The sequence below is a fragment of the Calidris pugnax genome, unplaced genomic scaffold, assembly GCF_001431845.1.
Source record: "Calidris pugnax isolate Ruff unplaced genomic scaffold, ASM143184v1 scaffold470, whole genome shotgun sequence".
Taxonomy (NCBI): domain Eukaryota; kingdom Metazoa; phylum Chordata; class Aves; order Charadriiformes; family Scolopacidae; genus Calidris; species Calidris pugnax.
In genome coordinates, this window is record NW_015092761.1 from 1,504,079 (window position 1) to 1,531,832 (window position 27,754).

General features: G+C 44.4%; 1 protein-coding gene across 3 annotated transcripts in view; it reads right to left on the bottom strand.

The window, feature by feature from the left end:
• The window catches only part of MYH10 (myosin, heavy chain 10, non-muscle), a 118,329-nt gene that overhangs the window by 7,178 nt on the left and 83,397 nt on the right, over nucleotides 1–27,754 (bottom strand). For all 3 annotated transcript variants that reach the window (XM_014962665.1, XM_014962664.1, XM_014962666.1), the window contains 21 exons: nucleotides 22,063–22,256; nucleotides 21,347–21,468; nucleotides 20,957–21,026; nucleotides 20,697–20,857; nucleotides 19,936–20,044; nucleotides 19,723–19,854; nucleotides 17,472–17,678; nucleotides 16,312–16,449; nucleotides 15,653–15,776; nucleotides 13,246–13,417; nucleotides 12,258–12,470; nucleotides 12,017–12,161; nucleotides 10,406–10,612; nucleotides 8,617–8,721; nucleotides 7,461–7,613; nucleotides 6,560–6,808; nucleotides 5,796–6,008; nucleotides 5,092–5,304; nucleotides 3,008–3,169; nucleotides 1,678–1,806; nucleotides 414–502 (listed from right to left, as the gene is read on the bottom strand). In XM_014962665.1, coding sequence (XP_014818151.1) covers nucleotides 414–502; nucleotides 1,678–1,806; nucleotides 3,008–3,169; nucleotides 5,092–5,304; nucleotides 5,796–6,008; nucleotides 6,560–6,808; nucleotides 7,461–7,613; nucleotides 8,617–8,721; nucleotides 10,406–10,612; nucleotides 12,017–12,161; nucleotides 12,258–12,470; nucleotides 13,246–13,417; nucleotides 15,653–15,776; nucleotides 16,312–16,449; nucleotides 17,472–17,678; nucleotides 19,723–19,854; nucleotides 19,936–20,044; nucleotides 20,697–20,857; nucleotides 20,957–21,026; nucleotides 21,347–21,468; nucleotides 22,063–22,256 — 3,307 coding nt within the window. The remainder of the gene's footprint in view (nucleotides 1–413; nucleotides 503–1,677; nucleotides 1,807–3,007; nucleotides 3,170–5,091; nucleotides 5,305–5,795; nucleotides 6,009–6,559; nucleotides 6,809–7,460; nucleotides 7,614–8,616; nucleotides 8,722–10,405; nucleotides 10,613–12,016; nucleotides 12,162–12,257; nucleotides 12,471–13,245; nucleotides 13,418–15,652; nucleotides 15,777–16,311; nucleotides 16,450–17,471; nucleotides 17,679–19,722; nucleotides 19,855–19,935; nucleotides 20,045–20,696; nucleotides 20,858–20,956; nucleotides 21,027–21,346; nucleotides 21,469–22,062; nucleotides 22,257–27,754) is intronic.

A 27,754-nucleotide genomic window follows, 5' to 3' on the forward strand; every position in this document is an offset into this window, starting at 1 on the left:
GGACTCTTTGCCAGGAAGGGTAATGATAGGACAAGGGGAAACGGTTTTAAATTGGAAGAAAAATGATTCAGATTAGATCTCAGGAAGAAAATTTTTACTATGAGGGTGGTGAGACACTGGAACAGGTTGCCCAGGGAAGCTGTGGCTGCCCCATCCCTGGAGGGGTTCAAGGCCAGGCTGGATGGGGCCTTGAGCAACCTGGTCTGGTGGGAGGTGTCCCTGCCCAGGGCAGGGGGTTGGAACTCGATGATCTTTGAGGTCCCTTCCAACCCAAACCATTCTGTGATTCTATAACACCATGATTTTTATCGTGAAGATGGGTCAATATGGAATTTGCAAGCAGACAACTGAGAATGGCAGCTGCTGCTGCCCAAAGTTCTTCAGCTGCACCATGATCACTTTTGGTGACTCACTTTCCTGACGCGCTGTTTGCGATCTCATCGGCCAACTCATCCCGCTCCTGCTCCGCGTGACGACGGGCTCTTTCGGACGCAGCAAACTCCTGCCAAGGTTTAGGAAAAGATTCATTAGGGCATTAGGAGCCTCAAAACTTCTGCAAACATTTTAGCCTTCTGATAACTCCTGGGAGCTGCTGTGAAGTGTGATATCCCCAAGGGCTTTCCACAGAGAAGCAGAGGCAGCAGCTGGAGAAGCCAGCGGGACACATCACCTCGATGTCTGTCCCCCTTATGGCTACAATGGATTTACTTCTCCCTGGCCCTGAAGTGACCCTTGCACAAAGTTAAGGAGAAAAATGAATAAATCTGTGAAGATCAGTAACAACAGGAGAAAGCCACCCTGTCACATTCATAAACATTAACCGTAAAGTGGGCACTAAATTAGCACATTTTTAGGTTCTTACAGAGCACGTAGCATGGACACAAAGTATAGAAAATAAAAACTGTAGCACAATAGCATAAACAGCAGTGAATCTCATGTTCTAAAACTGCACTAAGAGGTAGAAACACCCAGGGATTTGCTAAGGAGGACAATTAAAGGCACCGCAATCGCAAGACCAGCAGGTTTGATGTCTGCAAGAGAACGAGAAGCTCCAGTAAGTTGTAAATAAATCTGTAATGGCTCAAAAAGTGTAGTGAAATCTCAACGACTGCTTCAAATTTTAGCCTGCAGCTAATACAGGACAAAAAGGAGGCAGCCTCTCACACAAGGTGATTCTGCAGGTGTTTGACCTGGTGGCAGAGCAGGGGGACAACGGGAGGGAAGCGACGTGTGGTGAGACTTGGAGCTCCTGCATGAACGCCAGGGGAAGGGAAAGGGGTGAGGACCTCAGACAGCAGCAATAAACCTCCACAGACTCTAACTGTTAGAAAGATTGCTAGGTTTTTACATAGTTCCAATAAGTAATTTTAATACTGACACTGTGCGCTGCACCTTCAGAGACTCTCAAGCCTCCTGGCAAGTTTTAGTGAGGCCTCAGATGTGTTTAAGCAGCAGCAAAGCTTTCCTGCTCCCCAGGCAGAGAAACACCATCCCAGGTAGGGGACCAATTCCTACAAAGGCCCAAGGAGCTCACTAATGACCCGGGGCAGGGGCAGGAGAACCTTCTCCACAGTCCCATTGCTCTCTCCAACTCACTAGATCACTTTTTACCTTTTTTGCTCTCTGATCTTCGCTTTATTCTAGTGAGAAAAAAAGCCTCATGGATTTCAGTCTCACCTCTTGGAGCTGGAGTATTTCTGCTTCGAGACCTTTGAGCTTCTTTTCGCTCTCTTTGGACTGGGCAAAGATCTCATCTCTGGACGCACGGGCTTCCTCCAACTCCCGCTGGTAATCTTTCATTTGAGCCTGCAGTTGGAAGCAGGGGAAAGAAAAAGCCAGGCTGCATTAGGACAATCACCAGATTTATTAGTAGCTCTGAAGCACTGTGGCCCTCAAAAGGCAAGGTCTCCCTCCCAAAGGGGTTTCATTCCGCGTAAATGCATTTGCAATTCTTATTTTCGTAGTAAAGCTTCCTTTTCTCATCTTTCCATCACTCAATTCCTTGTCAGAAATATCACCTTGTAAGACTTATCTGGTGTATTTCTTGGAGGAACAATACACCTTATCTGGTGTATTTCTTGGAGGAACAAAACTCTAATAAAGAGCTGGTCAATTATATTTATCATGAAACTTATGGAGAGGTAAAGCTCTTGGAATGACTTGTAAAAAATTTACTTAAATCGACTAAAACCCACCAAAACTTACTAAAAATAAGCAAAGGTAAGAAACTACTCTCAGCACAGGAGTCCCACAAGGCGCCACTTTGTGCACCCAGAAGTGCCCTCCATCCAGGGCCCAGTCCCAGAACTACCCTTGTTCCCTTGAAGTAGGATGTGAAGCAGGACAGCCAAGGAATAAAGTTATCAGGGCAAAAAGGCAATTGACTTTGCTGTATCCTTGCCGTGCCCTCCCCATGGGCTCACACCTCTGCAGCTTCAGGCCATGGCACTCAAAATCTTTGGCAAACCCAAACTATACCAAATGTTGAATATTTTTCTGGGAATGGAAAATAAATCCTTGACACAAGGACTGGGTTTTTTCTTGCCAAACTTAAAGCGAATGGGCACCTTGGAGTTTTTTCAAAGCAACTAGGATTTACTCCTCCTTTTTCTCTGGAGGGTTTTGGGTTCAACCAAGTTAAAGAGTTCAACGACTTGAAGCAGGAGTCAGCAAGAGCTGAGCTCAAATCGGTCAATTCAAAGCTACAAACAACTGTGGATTTAAAAAGTGCAGCCCAGAAAGTGATACTCACTAAATCCTTACGCAAAGTGTTGAAACGAGGCAAAAGATGACAACTGAGTACCTGGGTGACAACCTACACTCCTTACGGACAAAAGGGTGGGATGAGTTTTGAGCAGGGGATATGTTCAGGCCTGATCCTCTGTGACACGTGGCAGCAGAGCTGGGTCTGACCCCCCCCCTCCTTCGACCTACGGATGTATTTAATGAGAACACCCTGGACAGGTTGTCATCGGGAGAGCCAGCAGCTCAGATCAGCTGTGCCTACCTGGAGCTTCCGTAGCTGCTTGATCGCTTCATCTCGAGCCTTGTTTGCAGCTTCTATCTGACCTTCCAGGTCTTTGAGATCCATCTCCATTTTCTTCTTGGCCGCCACAGCGAGAGCCCTCTGTTTGCGCTCGTCCTCCAGCTCTGCCTCCAGCTCCCGCACCTGAGAAACCAAGGTGTTCAACAGGCTCAGAGCCAGGGATGGAGCAAACACCAAACCCAAACACAACGGTTGATGAATTGATTGGAGAGATTACAGAAGGCAAGGTATGTGGGACAACACCACAGATGGTGAAAGGAGGCCTACAGGAGAGATGGGGAGGGACTCTGGATCAGGGAGGGGAGCCATAGGAGGAGGGAGAAGGGTTTGACACTGAAAGAGGGGAGATGGAGCTGAGATGGGGGGAAGAACTTCTTTGCTGTGAGGGTGGTGAGAGCCTGGCCCAGGTTGCCCAGAGAAGCTGTGGCTGCCCCATCCCTGGAGGGGTTCAAGGCCCGGTTGGAGGGGGCTTGGAGCAACCTGGTGTGGTGGGAGGTGTCCCTGCCCAGGGCAGGGGGTGGCACTGGATGGGCTTTAAGGTCCCTTCCAACCCAAACCATTCTATGAAAAACAAATCCACAAATGCCACTAATTCCGATGAAACTGCTAAGAGAAAAATAAGATGTAGAATCACCTCATCTTCTCAAGAAAAAGATGAAATTGTTGTCTTTGAAACAGCTGTGCTCCCAGCATTTATACACCAAGACTGAAACGCAGAGTAAGCCAACACAAACCCATGCAAAAATAAAACTGAGCCAGAAATGCCAACATGACAGAATAGGCTCAGTTTTGAATCCAGCCCCACCACTCACATCTGCCCAAGAGCCCTGCCCAGGGCAATGGAACAGCAATCTTGCACGGTGGTGAACTTCTAAAAGCCTTCTGGGCCAATGCTTTTGTTTATTTCTAAGGTATCTCTATATCGGTGATTCTCAGTAATCTTAAGTTTTTGTTTTCTTGAAATATTAGGTTAATCAATATTATACAATCTTGAGATATTAGGTGGTTTTTTCCTTTCTAAAGAAACATTAATTTAGAACCATCTTTCTCTCACAAGCATGACATTTTAAAGGCATTTCTTGAGAATTCTAGTAACACAAAGCACATCTGCAATATTTTGCCACCATTTCCATTCAGGAATCTGCTCACTGAATTCCAGTCTGTGTTAGCATCCATGGATTTGGCCTCATACCCCAAACTGGATGGGCCTGAAATACACCCACACAGCAACAGCCAAATCTACTGCCATCTTGAGTGCTTTTGAGGCAAAATAGAGTGGAATTGGAGGACCACCAGTAGCAGAGTAATGTTAACGGTTGACAGTGGCCAGTCCTCAACAAGAGCTTTTCTGTCATTTGTAAAGATTACAGAATCACAGAATGATGTGGGGTTGGAAGGGACCTCTGGAGAGCATCTCGTCTAACCCCCTGCCAGAGCAGGTCCACCCAGAGCAGGTCCCACAGGAACGTGTCCAGGTGGGTTTGAATGTCTCCAGAGAAGGAGACTCCACCACCTCCCTGGGCAGCCTCTGCCAGGGCTCTGCCACCCTCACAGCAAAGAAGTTCCTCCTCAGGTTTAGATGGAACTTCCTCTGTCCAAGTTTGTGCCCATTTCCTCTTGTCCTGTCCCTGGGCACCACTGAGAAAAGCCTGGCCCCATCCTCCTGACACCCACCCTTGAAATATTTATAGGCGTCGATCAGATCCCTCCAGAGTCTTCTCCAGACTAAAAAGACCCAAGTCCCTCAGCCTTTCCTCATCAGAGAGATGTTCTAGTCCCCTCATCATTTTTGTATCCCTTTGCTGTTCCCTCTCCAGCAGCTCCCTGTCCTTCCTGAACTGGGGAGCCCAGAACTGGTCCCAGTGCTCCAGATGGGGCCTCCCCAGGGCAGAGCAGAGGGGAGGATGACCCTCTCTAGTGCTATAGGATGGCATTTTTAAGCAGAGAGTTTTATTGTTCTGGTAGGAACTTACCACCGAAGCCACAGAGCTTTGGCAAAACTCACCACACCTTTCCCAATATGAAGCACAGCAAAATGGACATACCTGTTTGACCAGCATCCTCTTCTTCTCTTCATTCTGTTCGTCTCTGGCTTGCAGATCTCTCTCGAACTGGGCTTTCATAGCTTGCATGTTCACCTCCAAACGAAGCTTAGCATCTTCCGTGGCCTGCAGTTCATCTTCCAGTTCCTCAAGCTGAGTCCTCATCTCTTCAACCTGTTGCTCTAAAGTTCTCTTTGACTTCTCCAGTTCATGGACCTGAGCCACAAACATCAATCAGACCTTCCCCTTCGGGTATCTCAACATCAGCAGTTATTAACAACAGCATAAGGCATTAAATGGACTCAGTACAGCACATTTTGTGATGCTCTGCATTGGCAATGACACAGAACAGGCAGAGCAGCACCTTTGGGTCTGCATTAGAGAACCCATCGCCATCTGTGCAGGTGACTGGAGATGAGCTGTGCAATGTCCCAGAGAAAGTGTGACAAGCTCTTCAATCCAGCACAGGTACCATTAGCCATTTGGCCAGCAACTGCTGCTCTCCCTGTCTTTGCACCTTTTTAAGAGGCCAGACACTAATAAAGACCACCCCCTTATTCTGAGCATTAATTCCTCCAGAATTTTGCGTTCTAAAGCACCTTCAAAAAGTTCTATTTTTGTGTCAAATATACTTCTCCACCCCCGGAGCTTTCCTGTGTTACCCCCTGTGCAGTGTATAACAAAACAACGTGTGGAAACATACTTACATTTTTGCCCACATCATCTTTAGAGCTCATTAAGTCTTCCATATCTGCACGTAACTGTTTGTTCTGTCTTTCAAACTCTTCCTTAGCTTCCAGGGCTTCTTCCAAAGCCCGAGCCAGTGACAGGGCTTTGGTTTCCTTCTCCCTCGCTTCCGCTTCAGCACGATCTCTTTCCTCTGCGTACCTGGCAGAAATGTTCTTTTCCTCTGCCAGCATCTGTACATAAGAAATAATTCATCTCAGCAGTTCTATAATTAGGTCCTTCCTGCCGCAGGTGTTTAGTCAATGAAGGGGTTAATGCTCCAAGTTTAATTGGCCTTGAGAAGCTGCCTCTCAGCCTTGATCAAAGTGCTAGTAAGGAAACAGCTACAGCTACTCTGGGGTGAGATGAGGAAAGCAAGCTACTAATCAAGATGAAATAAGTTTTAGATTATTTTCACCTTTCAGCCTTCACATCCTCTCTTAGTCTGTCTTGAAGGATTACAATAATACTCTCAAGTTTTTGTTCCAATATAATTTCCTTCCTGTATCTAAAGAGCTCATTACTTGGTCTAACAAGACTCAAACCTGGCATTTAGCTCTCTGAAATTGTAAGTGACAAGTTACTCTGAAAAAAGGCCAAGCTGCTCCCAAAACATTTATCAATAAATCAACGTACTCTCTCTGGTCAGAGCCTTCTATAAACAAGGCTCATTTGTGCTGTAATATTAACAAAATGCCATTTAAAAATCATGGAAAGCAGAGGGGTGACAGGAAACTAGAGTTACCTGATCAAACTTCTTCTGCTTTTTCTCCAAGTTAGAGACAATCTGGCGCTGATGGTCGAGATCTACCATCAAGTCATCCAGCTCCTGCTGCAGGCGATTCTTTGTCTTTTCCAGTTTGTCATAAGCCAATGCCTTCTCCTCCAGGCGTTGGCTTAAGGACTCCATGTCTTTCAATAATTTCTTCTTGTTTTCCTCCAAGCCTTCAATGGTTCCCAAGTCATCATCTACTTTTTTCTTAGCATCAGCCAACTGAAATTTAAGAAAACAAAGGTTTTTTAGTGCATCACGAGAAGGAAAGAAAGGCATCAGGTCCAAAATACAAAACCAGAAATAGATGTTATTGCAGCTGAAGTAACATAAAGATTGTGAAGGAGCAGGACAGCAAGCAGGGAAAGCGGTGCCCATGGCAGTGAGCTGTACTAGGGCCAGAATCCCAGAATTGTAGGGGTTGGAAGGGACCTCTGGAGACCATCCAGTCCAACCCCCTGCCAGAGCAGGTCCACCCAGAGCAGATTTTGAATGTCTCCAGAGAAGGAGCTCCACCACCTCTCTGGGCAGCCTCTGCCAGGGCTCTGCCACCCCCAAAGGAAAGAGGTTCCTTCTCATATTTAGATGGAACTTCTTATGTTCCAAGTTTGTGCCCATTTCCTCTTGTCCTGTCCCTGGGCACCACTGAGAAAAGCCTGGCCCCATCCTCCTGACACCCACCCTTGAAGTATTTACAAGCATTTATCAGATCCCCCCTCAGTCTAGTCTTCTCCAGACTAAAAAGACCATGGGAAATTTTATTCCCAAATCTGGTCTAACACGTTTGCAAACCTCCCAAGAGGTCTGGGACACCAGTTGGTCTCACCTGGAACATGTAGCCCTTACACCAGCCCTCCCATTTCCAAGAGCCTACCTGGGACTGCAAGGCCAGCATCTGCTTCTCCAAGTTCTTTCTGGCCTCCTCTTCCTCTTCCTGCTGCTCTTGCAGGTTGTTCTTTTCCTCTTCCAGCTGCCTGATCCTGCTGCTGAGGTTGAGTTTCTGGCGGGTCTCTTCCTGAAGCAGCTCCTGGAACACAAAGAGGCATATTCAAAGTTGAGATTGGCTCGTGGTGTGGCAGCCGTGGCCTTGGGCTACCACCCTCCATTACTCTGTGTGAAGTTTCGGGTTTGATTATTTTTCTCACATCATTTTTGTCATCTGTAATCTTGCTCATTCATTTTGGGCACATTTAAACTTTTCTGCTGCATATGTCTGACCAGGGAATCCCACGCCACTGTCTGCTCTAGAGGTTCGTGGATGGTAATTTTCCATCTTTAAAGGGACGAGCACAAAAGTCACCTTCAAAATGCATATGCTTGTCCGAAAGAAGGAAAATAGAGTCCCTATTTTAAACCAGCTGGAAAGAATAGATAGCAGCAAATCCTGCCATGGCAGCACGCTTCCAAGGTTTGCAGCATTGCTTAATATAAAGGTCAGTTTAAAGACAGCTGTAATTTGGCAGCGGAAACTTCTGTTGCAACGGAAACTAATGAAAGGTGGAAAGACCATCCCCCTTCCCCGTCCTGTTCCTCACAAACCTCCCCAGTTATGATTAACATTACTCAAGTAGTCAACATTATGATTGTTATATTGGGGGGGGGGAAGAGTTTAAGTGATGAATACATGCATAAAGCTGTGTTAGTGAACTCAAAGCCAAACACTGGCAGTTTTAAGAACTTAAGCTGTCAGTAAAAGACAGGGTACTGTCCCTCGTGCCTTTCATATGCCCCAAGGACCTTCCTTACATTAACATTCTACTTGGAAAGGCTTTTTTGACTTAATACCTATCTCCTACTGAGACTAAGAAATAAAAGAGAAACTGGAAGGCTACAGTCTGTTGAGCAGTGTATTTTAGATAATGAAAAATGGGCTCCACGTGTAGCTGAGCAGTCATTACACATCACGTTGCACCAGGCTTCAGCTGAAATACAGCTTCTACCCATGGGACTTTCCAAACCAGGAAGGAAAATGTATTTTCTGTTCTGCAGGTAGCATTTCAACGAAGAACAAAGCTTCACTGCACACACACCTGTGTATCCTGAAGCTGCGATTCCAAACTAGCCGCATCCTTGGCAAACTTAATGCCTTTCTTCTCAGCTTCCTCCAGGAGACTGGAGACGTTATCCAGCTCGTTCTGCAAAGCAAGAGGCGGAAGGGTAAGGGTGCAGCCATCCCACCGGGAGTGGGAACCACCCCACACAACACCCCAACCAATTCCAGGTACAGCAAGACAACAACAGGTCCCAGAACAGAGACACAACAAGACAAAAATGCTGAAGTGTGGTTAGAAACCTGACGTTGGATGTCAATCCTGAACTTAAGGGTATTACACAAGAGTCAGATGCGCTATTTAGCGGAGCACGTCATTCCCATGTCTGCACTCGTAATTAAATGCTATCTTTAATCATAGGACCATATATTTTACAGGACTGTTAATTCAGGGATTATCAGGGTGGGTTTAAAGCATCACTGCAAGAGGTAAAGGTTACTGTCAGGTGCCACCTCTTGCTATTTTAGGCTGTGATACTTGAATATGGGAGACTGCCTGCAAGCTGTCCCTGAACAGAACTGGGCCATTCCCTTTCTGAAGCACTCCAGCTTGACTTACCTAAAGTACTTGTTGCAATGGTTTAAGGTCAGCCCTGACTGCATTTTGCCCATTTTCTCCATGTTCCAGAAGAACAGGCCTTTACTTGCAATCACCATCTGTCAAGCTCCCAACTTTGAAGCACAAAAGGAAGTTGTGGCCATCACCAAACCAGCATATTTTCTCTCACACCTACAAACGAGCTCAGCCCAATGTACTCAGTTCCATACCCACGCCAGAAGCCTGGAGACCAGCCGTCACCAGAGCCTCCTGCAGGATTTGCTCTCCAGGATTGAAAGCCACATACTTAAAAGCCACTATAATTCTCACCCAGCCCAAAAAGTTCCAGATAATGTCACAGCTGCCCAGCTATCTCCACCTGAGGCATGTCACCACCTTAAGGCTCCTCAAGTACATGACTGCATGACTGAGATCACTTCCCACATCAACTACAGACCTAGTTCCTGTAGACCTACAGCTCCTGTAGCTTTGTCATTTAGAGTCACTTCTCCTAGCCATTTCTGCATATCACAGAATGCTATGGGGTTGGAAGGGACCTCTGGAGATCATCCAGTCCACCCCCCTGCCAGAGCAGGGGCACCCAGAGCAGGTTGCACAGGAACGTGTCCAGGGGGGTTTGAATGTCTCCAGAGAAGGAGACTCCACCCCCTCCCTGGGCAGCCTCTGCCAGGGCTCTGCCACCCTCAAAGTGAAGAAGTTCCTCCTCCGGTTTAGATGGAACTTCCTCTGTCCAAGTTTGTGCCCATTTCCTCTTGTCCTGTCCCTGGGCACCACTGAAAAAAGACCAGCCCCATCCTCCTGACACCCACCCTTGAAGTATTTATAGGTGTTGATCAGATCCCCCCTCAGCCTTCTCTTCTCCAGACTAAAAAGACACAAGTCCTTCAGCCTCTCCTTGTAAGAAAGATGTTCCAGTCCCCTCAGCATCTTCGTAGCCCTCTGCTGTCCCCTCTCCAGCAGTTCCCTCTCCTTCTTGAACTGGGGAGCCCAGAACTGGACCCAGTGCTCCAGATGGGGCCTCCCCAGGGCAGAGCAGATGGGGAGGATGACCTCCCTTGACCTGCTGGCCACACTCTTCCTGATGCACTTCAGGATGTTATTGGCCTTCTTGGCCACAAGGGCCCATTGCTGGCTCACAGTTAAGATTATGGTTAAGGCTTTTACTTTCCTGCATATTTTTCAGCAATTTTGGACTTCCACACAGCCTCACCTGCAGCTTGTTAGCTTTCTCTGCCAGTTCCACCCTCAGTCTTTCTCCTTCAGTGACCTTCGCCGTCAGCTCCTGCACCTGAGCATCCAGCTTCTTCCTCTTGTGTTCGGACTCGGCCTTGACCTGCTGCAGGACCTTCACTTCGCAGGCTAACTCCTTGTTGTCAGACTCTAGGCCTTGCTTGTTTTTTTCAAGATTTGCTTTGAACTAGGAAAAACAAAAGAAAAGGAATTCAAAACTTTGTTATAGAGCATTGAAGACTTTCTGCTAAAAATGTTCAGCCCAGAAAATCAGATTTACAACTTCAAAGACACAATAAGTGCTCAGCAAGTTGTAAGTAGGAGTGTTTAGAAAGCTGCCATGGAACACCCTGTGTATGTTGGCCAAAAATTGAATTTTTCAAGTTATTCCACTTTCAGGTATCACAGGTAACATGAGGACCAGAAGACACACACGTCTGTGAATTCAGCCAGAGATGGAGGATGACTGGGCATGCGGGAAGGAATGTGCCCATTAACAGATCAGCACGGATCATCTCCCAGAAATAAAAGGACAGATACCAACTAAAGCTGCCCTGATTTTAGAAGAAATCGCTGCCTGGAAGTGCTAACAAAGCATTTCTCACCACTGCACTGACATTTGTCAAAAACCTTTTAAAAATGTCATAATTGGCATCAGAGGTGTTTCCGTCTCATTTTTACTGTAACACCAGAACTGACATCATCTCACCACAGAACCTGTGTTTAGGATTGCAGGGTATTCTTCCATCTTTTCATACTCTTATTGAGAAGATGTAATGAATAAGGAGCAGAAGACATTGGTAAGATCTGCAGGCGAATGAAGTAATTCACCAAGTTAGTTTCTCACTTTGTATTTTAAGTTAAGGAAGCTTATGATGTATTCCCTACAGAAGGATATTCCTACAGTGTGTGAATCATCCCCACACATTCACGAATGACCAACATTATAATTTCACAAACTTAGGATACTGGGGGTTTTCTGGCAGTGCTGGAATAATTCTGCTTTTGAAGACGACACTCAAGCCACACTGGCAGGAGCCGACACCACCCAGGCGTGTCTCCTCCTGCTTGCTCTGGTGGTGGGTGCCAGAGAACACCACAGAGCTGTGCAAACTGGGGAGACAACTCCACAGGTACCTGGCACTGGGGGTGACAGCACCAGCAGGAAGCTAAGAGTGGCTGGAAGAACTTCTACACTACCTGCACCCACAGCTGGTCATGTGTGAGTGCTGATGTTATAACTACATTACTCGGAAGCGCTCTGCAGGCCACTCGTGCACAGAGCTGCTTCTCACCAGATCAGCACCTGGAGAATTCCTACAGAAGTCCAATGTGATTTATCTCCAGGTGTGCCGTTTCCAAGCCTGATGAACACTTTTCAAACAGATGCCAAGACTCAAAATATATATACTTTCAAAAATATGTATCTATTTGAACCAGCAGGATAGATTTGATTCAATTGCAAGTGTCATGCAGGTACAGAGAACAACTTAGCTCCGCAGACACCAGCAGAAGGGCCCACAACACTCATGGTACTTATAAAAAGTCCCGAAGCAGAAAAGTGTATTTCTGTAATTAATTTTCTTCTCACCCTTTTGGCCTGTTCAAGCTGTTCAGAGAGCTCTTCCAGAGCCGTAGCGTGTCTCTGCCTGATCTCCTGGATCTGTGCTTCATGGTTTTTGGTTTCCTCTTCAATTGCTTTCTTCAGTTCAGCCACCTCCTGCTCACGCTTTGTCCTGGAGGAAGCATCACAGGTTATCAACATCATCAATTTTTTTGTAAATTAAAGGTAAATTTTAATGGTGCCTTCTTACACAGACACGTGATCCTACCTCAGCTCCTGCTGTGCTGCAGTGGTATCCAAGGTATCTTCCAGTTCAGTTTTTAAAGCCTCCAACTCTTCACTTAAATCTCTTTTCTGCTTTTCTGCCTTGTTGCGTGATGCCTTCTCAGACTCCAGATCCTCCTGGAGCTCTGCAATCTGAGCCTGCAGCTCTCTTATCACTTTCAGTGCATTGTTTTTCTGAACTGCTTCTTCATCACCCCTGTTAAACAGAGGCACAACAGTGAGTGATGTTCCATAGCTTCAGGTCTATTCTCGTAACAGCCTAGCGTTATTTAAATTACATACATAAATGATATCTTAACTTTTCCACTGGAATAAAACAGACCATCTACAGCTTCATATCTAGAAAACCGCTGTTATTCTCAAGACCCTGACAAGTGCAGTGCCCCAGGTTCTACAGATGCACTACCAGAATGATCGTGCTTTTGAGTTTACGTTCAAATATTCCAATTCTGTAGCATCTCAATGCTGGACCCAAAAATGCACCATCTCTAGAATTCCCACTTCTGGCAAAGCTATAGATCATTACTCAAAAAATACAAAAGTGTGTTTAGTTTGTATGCAGCTGCAAGTCACCACACAAATTTGATATTGCCTGTCCTACCCCGTCACCGAGTGCTCCAGTGAGAGCTCTCAGAATTACACACTTTTTTCCTCCTGAGGCTGAACTCTGGGAGACAAAAAAAAGTTTCCAGAGCCCAAAAACTATTATTCCCAACTGAAACTTCTTTTTACAGCTTTGTAGAGCAAGGATGCTGATAAAATACTGAATTCCATTTTTTTGCCATATCTACACACAGCACAGGTGTCTAGAGCTGCTCTGGGGCATGAGAACCATAACTGAAGCCATGAACTGGTTCATGAATCTGCTTCCACATTCCCAGCTGGGAGACGTTTGCAGCCAAGTGAAATTCCATCTGGGAAAGCAGGTTTGTACCAGCCTTCTGTAGCCATGTGCCTCAACGCGCTCTGACCTGGCAAGAGCAGCCTGGAGTTCTTCCTCTTTCTTGGCCAGTTGGATCTTCAGCTCTTCAATCTGGGCTTGTAGCTCAGCTATTTGGTCCTGTAGGTCTGTTGTTTCACCATCCAGTTTTCTTTTAGCTTTTTCTAATTCTTGACGAGTTTTCTCCTCCTTTTTTAAGCGCTCTAAGGAAGCAACGAATGATATTTATATGCTTTTTGTTGTTTGGTTTTTTTTTTTGTGAACTTCAGAGGGTTTGGGGGAAGGGCCACAGGGTGGCAGGAAAAGTGGGAAGTTTAATTTCTACTGTGTCAGTTCTTTCTCCAGTCTGCAGCTGGAAGGCTGACTGGGAAAGATGAAATAGCAAAGTAGAGCTGTATCATTTAGACAGAAAGCAAAAAAAAAAAAAAGTCAATGACTGGAGAAAAAAGTCTGAAACAATGGAATAGAAACATAATCTCATCTTGAGAGAAAAAAAAAGGAATGGGATCTAAGAGAAGAGCAGTTTGAGCTTCTAAGCCAAATGATCACAGACCTCGTGATTCAAAAATTAGTGTCAACTACAGACTGGAAAAAATGATGGCTAGCATAGTTTTGGAAGGGCTAGGCCAGACTCCAAAAAGTCTACTGGAAAATAATATAGCTTAAAGAAAACTTGGATAAATCTGTGCCACTAACTCACATCCCATGGATATTTAGCAAGACTTTGCAGCCCTGATGGCTTCCCCCCCAGCACTGTCACCGATGAAATCCTGCCCCGAGGTGGTACTTTGTGCAAAGCAGGCAGTTATTGGTGCCACAGCACTGAACCACACTCAGCTCATCTGCCTGTTGCCTGATGAAGACAGTTACTGGCTGCATTGTTTGGGGTTACCTAATGACCGGGTATGCAATGTATCTAAGGCACCTCAAGGTTTTGCCAAACCACCAGTGCTTAGCATAGCATTAGCATAATTGTAAATGCATTAGCATAAACCTAAGTTATTAGACTTGTTCAATACTTGTGGCTCCTGGTGCAGAGATTTCTCTCACACCCATCCTAAGCATCACCCAGAAAAGGGAGCCCTCTTCAAGAATCATCTCTTAGAGCCACCCAGGGTGATTTGGTGCTTTCCAGACAATCTAAAGTAACACTGGTTTTCTCTAAACAGTTCCTGATTAAAAAAAAAAAAAAAAAAGAGAAAAAAAGTCCTTTCTCCTCTGTTTTGACATTATATTTCTGGTGAGTGACAGAACAGTGTTGTAAGACCCAACTTTGTAACTGAGAAAGTTCACAGGAAACTGAATTAGATTGATTTTTCTTTCCAATTTCAGTGCCTAGCAGTGCCAAGCCCCTAGCAGAGACCTTAACGGCTCCTTGAATCATCTCCAAGAGTAAATATCATTTTACTATGCTTTCCTAGCCAAGAAACTGCATGCCTTATATTTAAGCTTTAATTTCCATTTCTAAGGCCATCAGTCTTGGAACGGTACCGTAACCAACCACAGCTGTCGAGTATCTTCAGAAACACTAGTCCTGATTTAAGCTCATAAGGACTCATTGTTTTTCAGTGAGTAAAGCTTACTTATGCCCCTCTTAAGGTCTATAAATATGTTTTTTAAAGAATAGGTACATCAATCACCCACTATCCCTATTAGTTCAACACCTCCCTATACAGATAAGATTAAATTTTGGTATTCTTCCATAAGTACATCAGTTTTAAAATATGTAGCAAAACAGGCCGTAATAGAGCAAGTGAAAAAATCTATTTCCAAATTAGGGCACAGAGAGCAACTTTGCCTTACATTTGGCAACTTTGACTTGGCAGTTTATTAACGTTGCACAACAGCTATTTACAGCCATAAGTCATTTAAAAAAACATAAAATCAGGAAGGGTTACATATAGGGCTAGTTGAGCCTGTGACAACACAGGCAAAACAACTGGAAATAAATGGCCAAAGAAATGGAACAGTTTTAGACAAACAAAGCATTAAGCAAAGCAAAACAATCCAGATTTGCTTATTCAAAAAATATTAGAAGCCTAATGAATGCCTATTAACATTCTTCCCGAAACACATTGTTCTAATGTGTTATTATAGAAAATGCAGCAGCTTCCTGAGGGACAGATGTCTCACCTTGGTACTCAGGGATGGACACAACAACAGCAATTTCTGAGCGTGTCAGTAAACCAAATGGATTCTCAAAAATGAAAAACTAACAGGTTAAACACAAGAAAGACCAAGCAGCCAGATGCAACAAGCCTTGCAAGCAACACAAATTTCTTTTAAGATTTAGATAAAAAGAACAGCTGTTAAGGCATCTACATCTAAGGTGACACTGGGCAGACTGGACCCAACACCACACACACTGCGACAAGGGACTCGTCCTTTCCTAGCGCGGTCTCCAAGCTGGCAACAGGCAGATGTAGCAAGAAACAAACCTTCCAAATCAGTGATCATCATTTCCTGCTTATTCTTGAGTTTGGCCAAGTTCTTGGCCTTTTCTTCTTCTTCAGCCAGCTGAGAAGTACATTCAGCAATTCGATCCTCCATCAGCTTCTTCTCCTAGTTAGGAGAAAGGGGAGAAAGAATAAATTCTAAAATACAATTTCAAGAGTCTCTAAGCAGCACAAATAACTGAATATATAAAATGCGTACAGAGTTTCCATACAGGATATATAATACAGATTTTATTTCAAGTGACTGACTTGTCAGTATTAAGGATCAATTGGAAAAGTATAGAAACGTGAACATTTGTTTTCCAAGAAAGCAAGACTTGGTATTTAAGCCACAGGAGGCCTGGGTTTAAGACAGCACCTGCTGCATCCTTTAGGAAATCTGTTTGCAAAGAACAACAGTAGTGATAATAAATGCTGTTTCCAGCTATTAGATTTGTAAGACTCATGAAACTGGAAAGAATGCACAGCAAAAGGTCAGTTCAAAAGAAGCTCCAAATCTCTCAGCTTCAACCTCTTCAAACCCCACAAGTCTTCAGACACAAGCTTTATAAATAACACAACAGCAATCAGTGCTTTGAGAGCTCCCACTTGGTGCTCCTAGTACTCATGTGCAGGATCTCCATCATGTGCACTGGTCTCACCTTCAAAAATTTGGAATTTTGGTCCTCCAACAGCAGGATCTCTTCCTCCATCTTCTTGATCTTGGCTTCAGCTGTCACTTTTTCAAGCTGCAACTTCTGTCGAGCTCCCTCCTCCTCATCAAGCTGTTCCTCTAGGTCCTGGGAAGAAGAGACAATTCCATCTGTGCATCTGCCAGGTTACCCAGGTGTTAATTATTTATTTTATTTTTAACTTGGTGAAAAAATGTATTATCTTGAAAAGCCACCTGCCCTAACTAACACTGAAAATGCATTCGCTTTGTTAGATACGTTCACAGTATCAAGGATCTGGAAATGAAATTATGGGCCACGTGATATACATGGAACTTTTTATACTCTGCATTTCAGCTTTGGCTGAAACACGCTGTCTAAGAAACATACACTCACTTCAGAGCCTTTCACCTAGTTATGAACATAACATAAATAAAAAAACCCTATCTATCTACTTAATGACAACCAAATCAGACCAGGCTTTGTGTCAAACACTTCCTAGCACACTGCAGACTCTCAGCCACACGTTAATGGACACTAATTAAATAGCATCAGGAGCTGTGAGATGCAGTGTTTGTTCCCCCTTCAAGAACCTTGAAAATCTGGAAAGTGAGGTAAGTTCTCAGTTATTGCCTTTTTCAAAGTCCCTGTGTATTCAAAAGGAAGCATCTAAATCCTCTGATTTTCACACAAACCCCCAAATAACTCAGAGGAGATGGAGCTATCTCACTTTCGAAAGAGTCTAAGAAGGAATATTCTTCATTATATTCACTGGATTTCAGTCAAAAAGGAACATTTCTCTCCTAAGTGACATCATCCCATGAGTCTTTGTTCCTACAAGAAGGCAAGGAAGCCCCAGGCAGCCATTCCTGGTTTCTGTCCACTCAGAAGGGTTTTCTACCTTCAATACTCACTCTACGCACGCTATGGCTACCAACAGGGCAGTCTGACTACTGCTTTCCTCATCCTCATGTGCCTGGAGGCCACAAGAAGCTGAAATCACCAAACACAGGAAGAGAAGAGAAAAAATAATCAAATTTATTGGTGCTAAGGAGCTAACTCCTCTGTGCCATGGAGATGTTGAGGGAGCTTTCTCATCCTTAACTGTCCTGTTTGCGCACTCTTCCATTTCCATTTACCAGGAGGCATACCTGAATATGGCCCTGCATTTTCTTCTTCTCATTCTGCAATATTTGGTTTCTTTCCTCTTCCTCCTCAACCCTGGACTCCAAATCGTGAAGAATTTCTTCCAACTCTTGCTTTTTGGCAGCCAAGCGAGCCCTCATCTCCTCAGCTTCTGCAAAGAGCTCCGTCTCAGCCTGTAGCTGCTCTGCAAGAATGTTCTTCTCTTCTAGAAGCTGCAAATACACAGAAGAGGACATTTCAAAGTCTCTCATGAGAGATTAGACGTATGACAACTATGAAGTTACTTAAAGGCCAACTTCTGCTCCAATTCGAGGCTCCCTGGTCAACATCCAGCACCAAAGACTTTTAGCAGAGGCCTTTATTAGCATCCAGAAGCCAGCACCTTTCATAAAGGGCTACAGGAATATTCACCCACTTGTCCTCCCCAGTTTAAGGAACAGATCCCACTGCTCCTACCCAATGTGTCCTGTTCTACCAGCAGATAAGGTAAGTGCCTGTTTCCCGGCCTGTTCCTCATCCCTGCCCAGTGGTTTCCCCCCCAGTGCCATGGGCAGCTGGGCTGAAGCAGACACTTGGGAGTCACTGGAACAGAACTGGAAGATATTATTTCCTGCTGTGGAAACGCACAAACAGAATAGGATGGTTCCAGTTGGACGGGACCTACAAAAATCACAGAATCACAGAATAATAGTGGTTGGAAGGGACCTCTGGAGATCATCCAGTCCAACCCCCTGCCAGAGCAGGTCCACCCAGAGCAGGTCCCACAGGAACGTGTCCAGGAGGGGTTTGAATGTCTCCAGAGAAGGAGACTCCACCACCTCCCTGGGCAGCCTCTGCCAGGGCTCTGCCACCCTCACAGGAAAGAAGTTCCTCCTCAGGTTTAGATGGAACTTCTTATGTACAAGTTTGTGCCCATTGACCCTTGTCCTGTCCCTGGGCACCACTGAAAAAAGCCTGGCCCCATCCTCCTGACACCCACCCTTGAAGTATTTATAGGTGTTGATCAGATCCCCCCTCAGCCTTCTCTTCTCCAGACTAAAAAGACCCAAGTCCCTCAGCCTCTCCTTGTAAGAGAGATTTTCCAGTCCCCTCATCATCTTCATAGCCCTTTGCTGTACCCTCTCCAGGAGTTCCCTGTCCTTCCTGAACTGGGGAGCCCTGGACTGGACACAGGACTCCATATGTGGCCTCCCCAGGACAGAGCAGAGGGGCACGATGACCTCTCTCAACCTGCTGGTCACACACATTCACTCACACACATTCTTGAGTGCAGCAAGAATCATCTAGCCCAACTGCCTGACCAGAAGCTAAACTGTATTATTAAGCGCATTGTCCAAAGGCCTCAAACCCCACCAGGACTGGTGCATCAACCACCTCCCCAGGAAGCCTGTCCCAGTGTTTGACCACCCTTCAGTAAAGAAATATTTCCTAATATCCAGTCTGAACCTCCCCCAACACAGCACTGGACCATTCCCACATGTTTGGTCAATGGAACACTTCCCTCTCCACCTCCCCTCCTTAGGAAACTCAAGGGAGCAATGAGGTTGCCCCTCAGTCTCCTTTTCTCCAAACTAAGACAAACCCAGTGTCCTCAGATGCTCCTCACAGCCCTTTCATCAACAGGAACTGATGCTTTGCCATTCTAGACACCGCCCCAGCTCTATCACGTCTCACAGCTACCACAGGGGTACACATCTAGCTTTACAGACACTCCAACTGTTTTTTAAATGGATATCAATGTTACTTTTCAGTATAAATTCATTTTCAGTTTTGTCCAATAATTGTCATAATTGCTTCCTGCTTCTTAAACAGAATATGTAATCATCCTACCCTGAAAACACATCTGAAAAGGAAAATGATGCTGCAACTGAAGTTCTCCTGTAAACTAAGAAAGACCAAACCAAAGTTTAGTTTTGTTAACGTGATGTTTCTCCATTCCTGGAGGAACAGCTCATCCTGTAGCTTCCTATTCCAGATTTTAGCCAAGCCAGGAGCCAGCTCTCCCAATTCACAGCACTTTTGCTCACAAGCCCTTCCCCAGCATGGCTCCCTTACACAGGATACAGTGCAACACACCTTCCATGGATGAAAAGTCTATCTTGGGCACAGACCTGTTGATGTTTCCTTTCGTGGAAGGAGTCAGCTCTCCCAATTCACAGCACTTTTGCTCACAAGCCCTTCCCCAGCATGGCTCCCTTACACAGGATACAGTGCAACACACCTTCCATGGATGAAAAGCCTATCTTGGGCACAGACCTGTTGATGTTTCCTTTCCATTTCCTCAAGTTCTGCCTCCACTTTCGTCTGTTTTTCTTTCACCTTCATCAGCTCCTCGTCCTTGGCTTGAAGTTCTTCTTCTTGACGAGTGACCTGAAGAAGAGGCTTCACCTGCAAAGGTTTGAGATGAACCAGTGAGAAACTGCATCTCCCTATTTAAATGGCCAAAGAACGTGACGGAACATAACGAACCTTGGTGAAGACTCTCCACCACTGCCAGTGCCTAAGCTTCAGATACGCAGCGCAATTCCTCTGCAGGATTTTCAGAGCACTCAGCTGCTGTTGCTTCTTTGCAAAGGCCCTGAAGACAGAACGAGCAAAATGTTTCACGTTAAATAGAGCTGAGCATCTCTCCATGTTTTTAATTTTTAGGTTACCCAAGCCTGCAACCATATTGCAGACCATAAATAGGCTTATTTTTGAGTTTCAGTGACTACACTGATTTCCGAGTAATCATTCCTTATCTGAAGAATCATTCCTTATCTGGATAATCATTCCTTATCTGAAGAGCAAGAGCTGGATTCACTATTTTCAAAACAATAATTACAAATGATATTTGTTCTTACGTTTAACAGACTTTCTTAAAAAAATAAAGTCAGGATGGATGAGATGCTGAACTGTTCTTTAATTTCAAAAAAACAGCTTTCCAAAGCATCTCTAAACATCCAGTGGAGCAGAAGGAGAGTTTTTCACAGACACCAATTATACCCTAAACAGCTGCATGTGTCACTAAGGCAACGTTAAGGAAAGCAGCTATTACTATGCAATGAAGGTGCAAATTCTTATTTTTAGGTAAAAATTCACCTCTTCACCCTGAATAAAACTACAGTTTATCGGGCAACATTCTTTCTTGAAAAAAATCTCCCTCCTGCAATGGAAGCTTTAATGCATAGCTCCCTATCAAAGAGGCTTAGAGTGCCCACGAGAAGATGAAATCATAGTAGCACACATACTTCCTGGCCAGGTATCCTCTACAGACCGCCTGGAAGAAGATGATAATGTCTGTGATCTTCAGATCTCGTTCTTCTTCTAGGTGTGCCAGGACACCAGCTCGGAAAAAGATCTTGCTCTGTCCAATTCTGTATAAGTTGGGGTCTAGCTCCAAGGCTCTGATCTACATGGACAGGCAAACACATTGTTTTTACATCAAGAAAAGGGCAATTTTTGTTTCAACTTTTCAATGTTTTAATGCTGTTCAAATATAAACACTTACCATACGCTCACAGGCTTGCTTACCATCCATAAAACCTTTTGGAATTGCATTGGGAGTAAGGATCTCATACCTTTAAGTCAAACGGAAAAAAACCCACTTTTACATTCAGCAATACACTACATTATTATAAACCCATAAAACTATAGTTCCCAAGTGCACAGTTAAGGGATTTCTCCAGAAAGTTTTTCCAGAAGTCCATTCTCAATAGGTTTCCCTTTCTCTACTGTCTTTAGAATAAACCTGTGGTATTTAACTGCTTCTAGCTCAAGCCACTTCAAGACCTCACAAATTGTTTTGGATTTTCTTCCAGTTGGGTTGGGGGGGAGAATTTACTACTATTTAAAGAGGATTTTTATCTCATAAAACTCAAGCGACGGTTCCTGCTGTTACCTCTGTCTGAATTCCTGGAACACTATCCTGTTTGGGAATCCTTGTCGACAAATCCTTATTCCTTCCAAAACACCATTGCAACGAAGCTGATCTAGAACCAGATGTGGATCCAATTTCCCAGCCTGAAAAAAATAAGTATGATTTTTAGTTTATATTTGTGAAAACCTGCAGTTGAAGTTTTTCAGGCTACTCTCTACAAAGTCAACTGTCTAAATAAGGGGATGTGCCCCCTTCCAGTCCCTCAAGGGGCTCCAGGAGGGATGGGGGGGTACTCTTTATGAGGGAGGGGAGCCATAGGAGGAGGGGGAAGGGTTTGGCACTGAAAGAGGGGAGATTGAGATGAGATGGGGGGAAGAAATTCTTTGCTGTGAGGGTGGTGAGAGCCTGGCCCAGGTTGCCCAGAGAAGCTGTGGCTGCCCCATCCCTGGAGGGGTTCAAGGCCAGGTTGGAGGGGGCTTGGAGCAACCTGGTCTGGTGGGAGGTGTCCCTGCCCAGGGCAGGGGGTGGCACTGGGTGGATTTTAAGGTCCCTTCCAACCCAAAGCATTTTATGTTTCTATGTGCAGGGATTATTGAGAAGACATTTGCCCAGTGCAAAAGCTTTGTAAAACCTGGCTTCTGATGTCAAAAAGGAGACACAGACAGCACACACAGCTTAACATGCACACACAGACCCCAACAAAGAGAAGAATTAGAGGAGCGCTCTGTAGTTCTTACCCTCTTTTCATGGTTTGGAATGATGCAGCGAACAAAATTGGGATTAGTGTTTCGGAGCGTAGCCATGAGCTTGGTGAGAGACTCTTTGTAGAGCTGCCCAACCGTCCGGAACATGCCCTTCTTGGTCTTGTAGGCAGAGCCAAAAGCCGTCTCCGTTATTCCAGTGACCTGATCCAGACCCACGATACGATCCACTGGGAAGGACAAAGAGACAATAAATAAGCGGACTTTAATATCTGTCAGGTGGAAAGAGAAGCAGGAAGAGGAGCACTAGTGCAGCAGCAGAAGCTTTGTGGCACAAATGACAGGAGATGCCGTCGGGAGGCGAGGCGGCCAGCATGGACTGGGGACGCTGTGCAGAAGCAGTGGAACCAGAAGCCACAAATTCATACAGCAGAACCGTGTAGCTTTAGTAGGGACACAGTAAAACATCCAGCTCTTTACTTGCAGTTCTACATGACCAGTAAAAGCCATTTCCTTTCTTTGAAGTCAACTTTCAAGAGATAGAAAGTTGCCTGGAAATTATTGGAATTCTTAAAATCGTGCAATATTTCTGGGCTTAACATTTGGAATCAGACATCTGTGCTTATTTGCTTAACATGAAGAGTCACTTGTGGTAATGATACAGATTAAATCTGAGTTTTGTTAAATATTCCAAAGGGTTTTTGAAGGATAACTATTTACAGAAGAGTTGAAAGTAGTATTTTCAATGACAAGAGAGAAAAAAGTATCTGCCAGACTTCTGCTAGTCCGCTGCTTTGAAGAATTCTTCTAAGTTTTTATACACAACTGCAGAGATCTCCCTGGACAAGAGAAGAGTTTCAAACCAGGAAAACTGCACACCAGAAGCACTTCAAGGCTGCCATAAAGCATCAGAATAGAGGATTTTTCTTTGATTTTTAACCATTTGGGGTAATGAGATCTCTACGGTTTCTTCTGTGGAAGCCCAAATCAGAAAGCTGACTGTCATCAGAGAATAGAATCATAGAATTGTCCAGGTTGGAAGGGACCTTTCAGATCATCGAGACCAACCATCAACATCAATAATTCTGATAAAAAACCATCACCAAACTATGTCCCCCAGCACCATGTCAACCTGGCTTTTCAATCCCTCCAGGGATGGTGCCTCAACCCCTTCCCTGGGCAGCCCATTCCAAGACTTAAGAACCCTTTCAGCCTAAACATTTTTCCTAATCTCCAACCTGAACCTCTCCTGGTGCAACTTGAGGTCATTTCCTCTTGTCCCATTGCATGTTCCTTGGGAGAAGAGATCGACCCCCCCGGCTACACCCTCCTTTCAGGGAGTTGGAGAGAGCCAGAAGGTCTCCCCTCAGCCTCCTTTTCTCCAGGCTGAACACCCCCAGCTCCCTCAGCCTCTCCTCACAAGACTTGTGCTCCAGACCCCTCACCAGCTCTGTTGCCCTTCTCTGGACCCACTCCAGCCCCTCAGTGGTTTCCTGGAGTGAGGGGCTAAAAACTGGACCCAGCACTGACCACCATCACTAAACCTTGAGGCCACAAACATGAATGTGATTCCATGTAACAATTGTTTAAAGAGTTTGCTAAAAAAATACACAGGTGTCTTAGCAGCTGAACCATTATAGTTGACTCTTCTCAGTAGTGAGCAAATACACAACATACATTGGTTCCCTGGGAAATCCAAGCTGGTCAGAAAGAAACAAGCATCTCTATATAGGCTACAATTTAAATTTTGTGGAGATATCTTCAAATTCATTCAAACCAAAGCATAGGAAATTGTGCTTTCCTACCAGCATTAGTTTTATATTTGAGAAATAAATGACAATATTTTATTTCATACTCAACTGGTTTGCAAAGGTCTATAAAAAAAAAAGAAGGAAAATTAAAACCAGAAAAATACAGGGCAAGAATTTTGAATAAATCACTTGTAAGCCTTGGGTGTAATACAGACCAGAGCCCAGATCCTCCCCACAGTTTTGACCACAAGAATCTAAGCGACTCCTTAAAGTTAGAAGAATAAGCAGGTGGTAAGTTGCTCAGAAGATCATACCCCAAATATTTATTTTGAAGCAGAATTCAGTTCTAAACCCTCAATGGGATAGAGATTCCTGGGAACCAGCCTTGCAGAGGAGGAACGTAACAGCTTGTAAATATTAGAACCAGAGACCCACCAGACACCACCAGCAGCTGGACACCACTCAGCTCTTGCTGGGCCACGTACTTTTAAAAATTTCGTATAAATAATAACATATCCATTAATTATGTGGTTTGCTCCCCTCTGTCCTCCAACTATAAGACGGTTGGTTATATTTCAAAGAGGACTGTTGAAGTTAAATGTAAGCTTTTCCTCTAGGTTAAGAGCAGTCATTGAAGAGCAAAAGCCTCGAACTCCAGGTCTCCAGGAATTGATTCAGGAGACGCCACCAGCCTCCGCTGCGTGTGGTCCATCGGGAGCGGTGGAAGATACAGGCAAGTAAAGAGCCAAAGGCTGAAGACACAACCTTCACACACACATATTTCTACTCTTGGGGAGAGGAGCACAGGGAGGACAAGGAAGAGGTTGGATAAAATATCTAAAGCGTCTTCAAAAACATTCCAAAGAAATGGATTTGTTGATCTCTTGATACGTCAAAAAAACGTGTGCAGCTTCTACACAGGGAAATATTTAAGATGTTTTTAAGTAGAAGAACAATTCCAACAAGTCTGGAAAAAGTTTATTTCACCTACTACCCCCACTACAACTGCAGAGCTCTTCCTGATGCCTCAATACACTTTTCAGCTCTCCTCCCAAAAAATACATCCACATTCTACAACGTTCCAGAGTTTAGTCAATGTTGGACTGCAGAAAGAAGCTTGATAGTGTTTACAAAGCTTAGGCATTCTCTCAAATGCTTAGAGCTACCAGAATTATCACTTCAGAAGCAATTCTGCATCTCAACATGGAACTAGGAAGCAACAAACCTTTTTATCTGCAATGCTTAAATGCAATGCATACACTAGAGATGCTGTATGTATGCAGCAGCGAGGGGGGGTATGCACTCGGAGCCCGTTTGCCTCGGGGAGTTATACCTAAGGGTAGCATGAAATGAAGAGTTCATGCAAGCCTACGAGCAAAAATGGCTTTCCTGTAAAGACAACAGCCCTGCCTTTGGTAGGCCTACTGGTTTTATAGCCATTCACCTGGTGGATCATGAAGACCAGTAATATTGTCATAGAAACAGGCTCTCTGAATATTCTGAATCTCTAAGGCAGAGAAACAGCAGAAACAGAAAGACAGAAGAGCAGATACACAAGAGACTTCAGTTAGTACAGACAGAACAGGGTTATCAATGGCAAACAGACTTCACTCTGCTACAAAAGCAATATTCCATGCACATTTCAATTAGCTCGGGAAGCAGGTTTTGCATATTTGGACCAAAACACTTTCGCTTCTGTGTGTGTACTCGAAAGGAGCAGATGCCCAACCAAGAAGTTCTTTATATATTCATTAAAACTGCTCTCTGTAGCTGAGCCAAGTAAGTCTTCCTGAGGATAAGAGGGAAACTCAGCATTAACCTACAGCATCATCTGTATCACAAGCTTCATTTCCTCCTGGAATAAGAAACTTCAAGATTTATACACTGTGACATGCAAATATACTCTGATTAATACACTGTGATGTCAAAAACTAGAATAGAGAAAAGTCCTTAGTGAGTATTTATTTTGCTATTTCTGCTTCTTGGGATATTTTGGTAAAAATGTTGATAAATACCTTAAGCTGGTGTGCAGGCAGACAAGCTAAACAACAGTGTACAGTTAAAATAGGAATATATTGATTTTAATATGCAGTATCTAAGCACTATTCTGGCTGTTAATAAATTTTATTTTAGGAGATGTGGGTTTTCAGGATATGACTCACCCCTGCACAAGAAACCACTGTGCTGGTGCTCACGTAAGACAACACTTTATGAACAGCAAGTACCACTACAGCTATTTACAGTCAGGACTCAACTCCAGCAATTCAAACTAAGAGTTTTGGACAAGATGAAATCTGACAGAGGGTAACAAGTAGTAAGTGAATATCAGTTCAAATAATGAACATGAGAAGCAGCTACTCAGAAATGGCACATGTGCAAAGGACCAGAGGTGCATCCAGCTTCCTCCTTGTACTTTTGGGGCTAAACAATAAAGAAAATGCTGTAGATATTTACAATGTAGAGGTGAGGAGGGAACAGGCACACAAAAAACCCCACCAGCTCATCCAGCGAGGTAAAACTGCTAACAAGCTGGGTGCTCAGAGCATGATCTCTTACCATCCTTCCAAAGCTCGGCAACAAATTTGTCAGAAGACTGGTGCAGGAGCGTCGCCACGTTGTCGTTCAGTGGGTCCATATTCTTCATCAGCCACTCATCTGCCTTGTAGTCCACCTGCAGAGCAGCCAATTACCCAGGATCAGATAAACTACTGGCTTCAATGTGCAATTTAACAGCATAAAACCCCTATATATATATATATATATTGCAAAATACTATACTGATGTTTTCCTACTATTCCCTCCTCGATGTTTCCTTGCCGTGAGTTTGTTTGTGCCTCCTCAGAACAGGTCAAAGTACCACGAAAATTATTATTCTTTTGAAAGAGTTAATGAATGGGAGTTTTCTTAAAAATGTAGTGATCTGACATTTTGCTTCCTAATAGCTAATCACTTTCAGCCCAGTGCTATTGCCAAAATAAGGCTTCACTGTGAAGATGTAAAAAAACTTCCAGTATAGATCCTAATTCCTTTATCTACATTACTAGAGAGTAAATTAAGGATGTGCTGCAACATGATTTATTTTGTTTTAAATTTCACTATAGCAGTTGTACTTAAACACTTTGTGCTACCAAGAAAACAAAGTTCTTATCTTGAAAGAACCAACTCGGTGGTTTACAATTAAACTATAGCTCAGCAGTTGAAAATTCAGTGTTACCCAGCACAGGTTTCATCCCGACCCAAAAGAGTGCCCTGAAATCCCAGAATCAGACTGGCATGGGTTTGCTTCAAACTGGGAGTCTTCTGTTTTTAAATAAGGGATTTGAAAAGAAAGTCACATTTCAATGCTTCCAGCATCCAAAACAAATCAGATCATCATCTTAGTCCTTTTTGCAGTAAAAGCTATTTTACAAACAATTTTAGTTTTGAAGGAAATACACGTTCTGGTAGAAAACTGAAAAATGCCTTCCATCTGAGGAAGATTTGCAATGTGGGACCAGTACCTCAGAAATGCCCCCCCCAGTTTGGCAGGAGTAAACCATTCTGCACAACAATTACTTTCCAGTAGCCGGACAACAAGCTCTTTTACTTCATTTTGATTGCCTAAAGGTAACCTTTTGTTTTATAACCCATCTCCTATTAACTGCAGGGAAGATCTCACTATGATGAAACTGATGATCAGAGGGGCTGGATCCGAGGGCTGGAGCCCCTCTGCTGGGAGGGGGGGCTGAGAGAGTTGGGGGGGTTCAGCCTGGAGAAGAGAAGGCTCTGGAGAGACCTCGGAGCCCCTTCCAGTCCCTAAAGGGGCTCCAGGAGAGATGGGGAGGGACTGTTTGCAAGGGCACATAGTGATAGGACAAGGGGTAATGGCTTTAAACTGGAAGAGGGTAGGTTTAGCTTAGACCTTTGGAAGAAGTTCTTTCCTCTGAGGGTGGTGAGAGCCTGGCCCAGGTTGCCCAGAGAAGCTGTGGCTGCCCCAT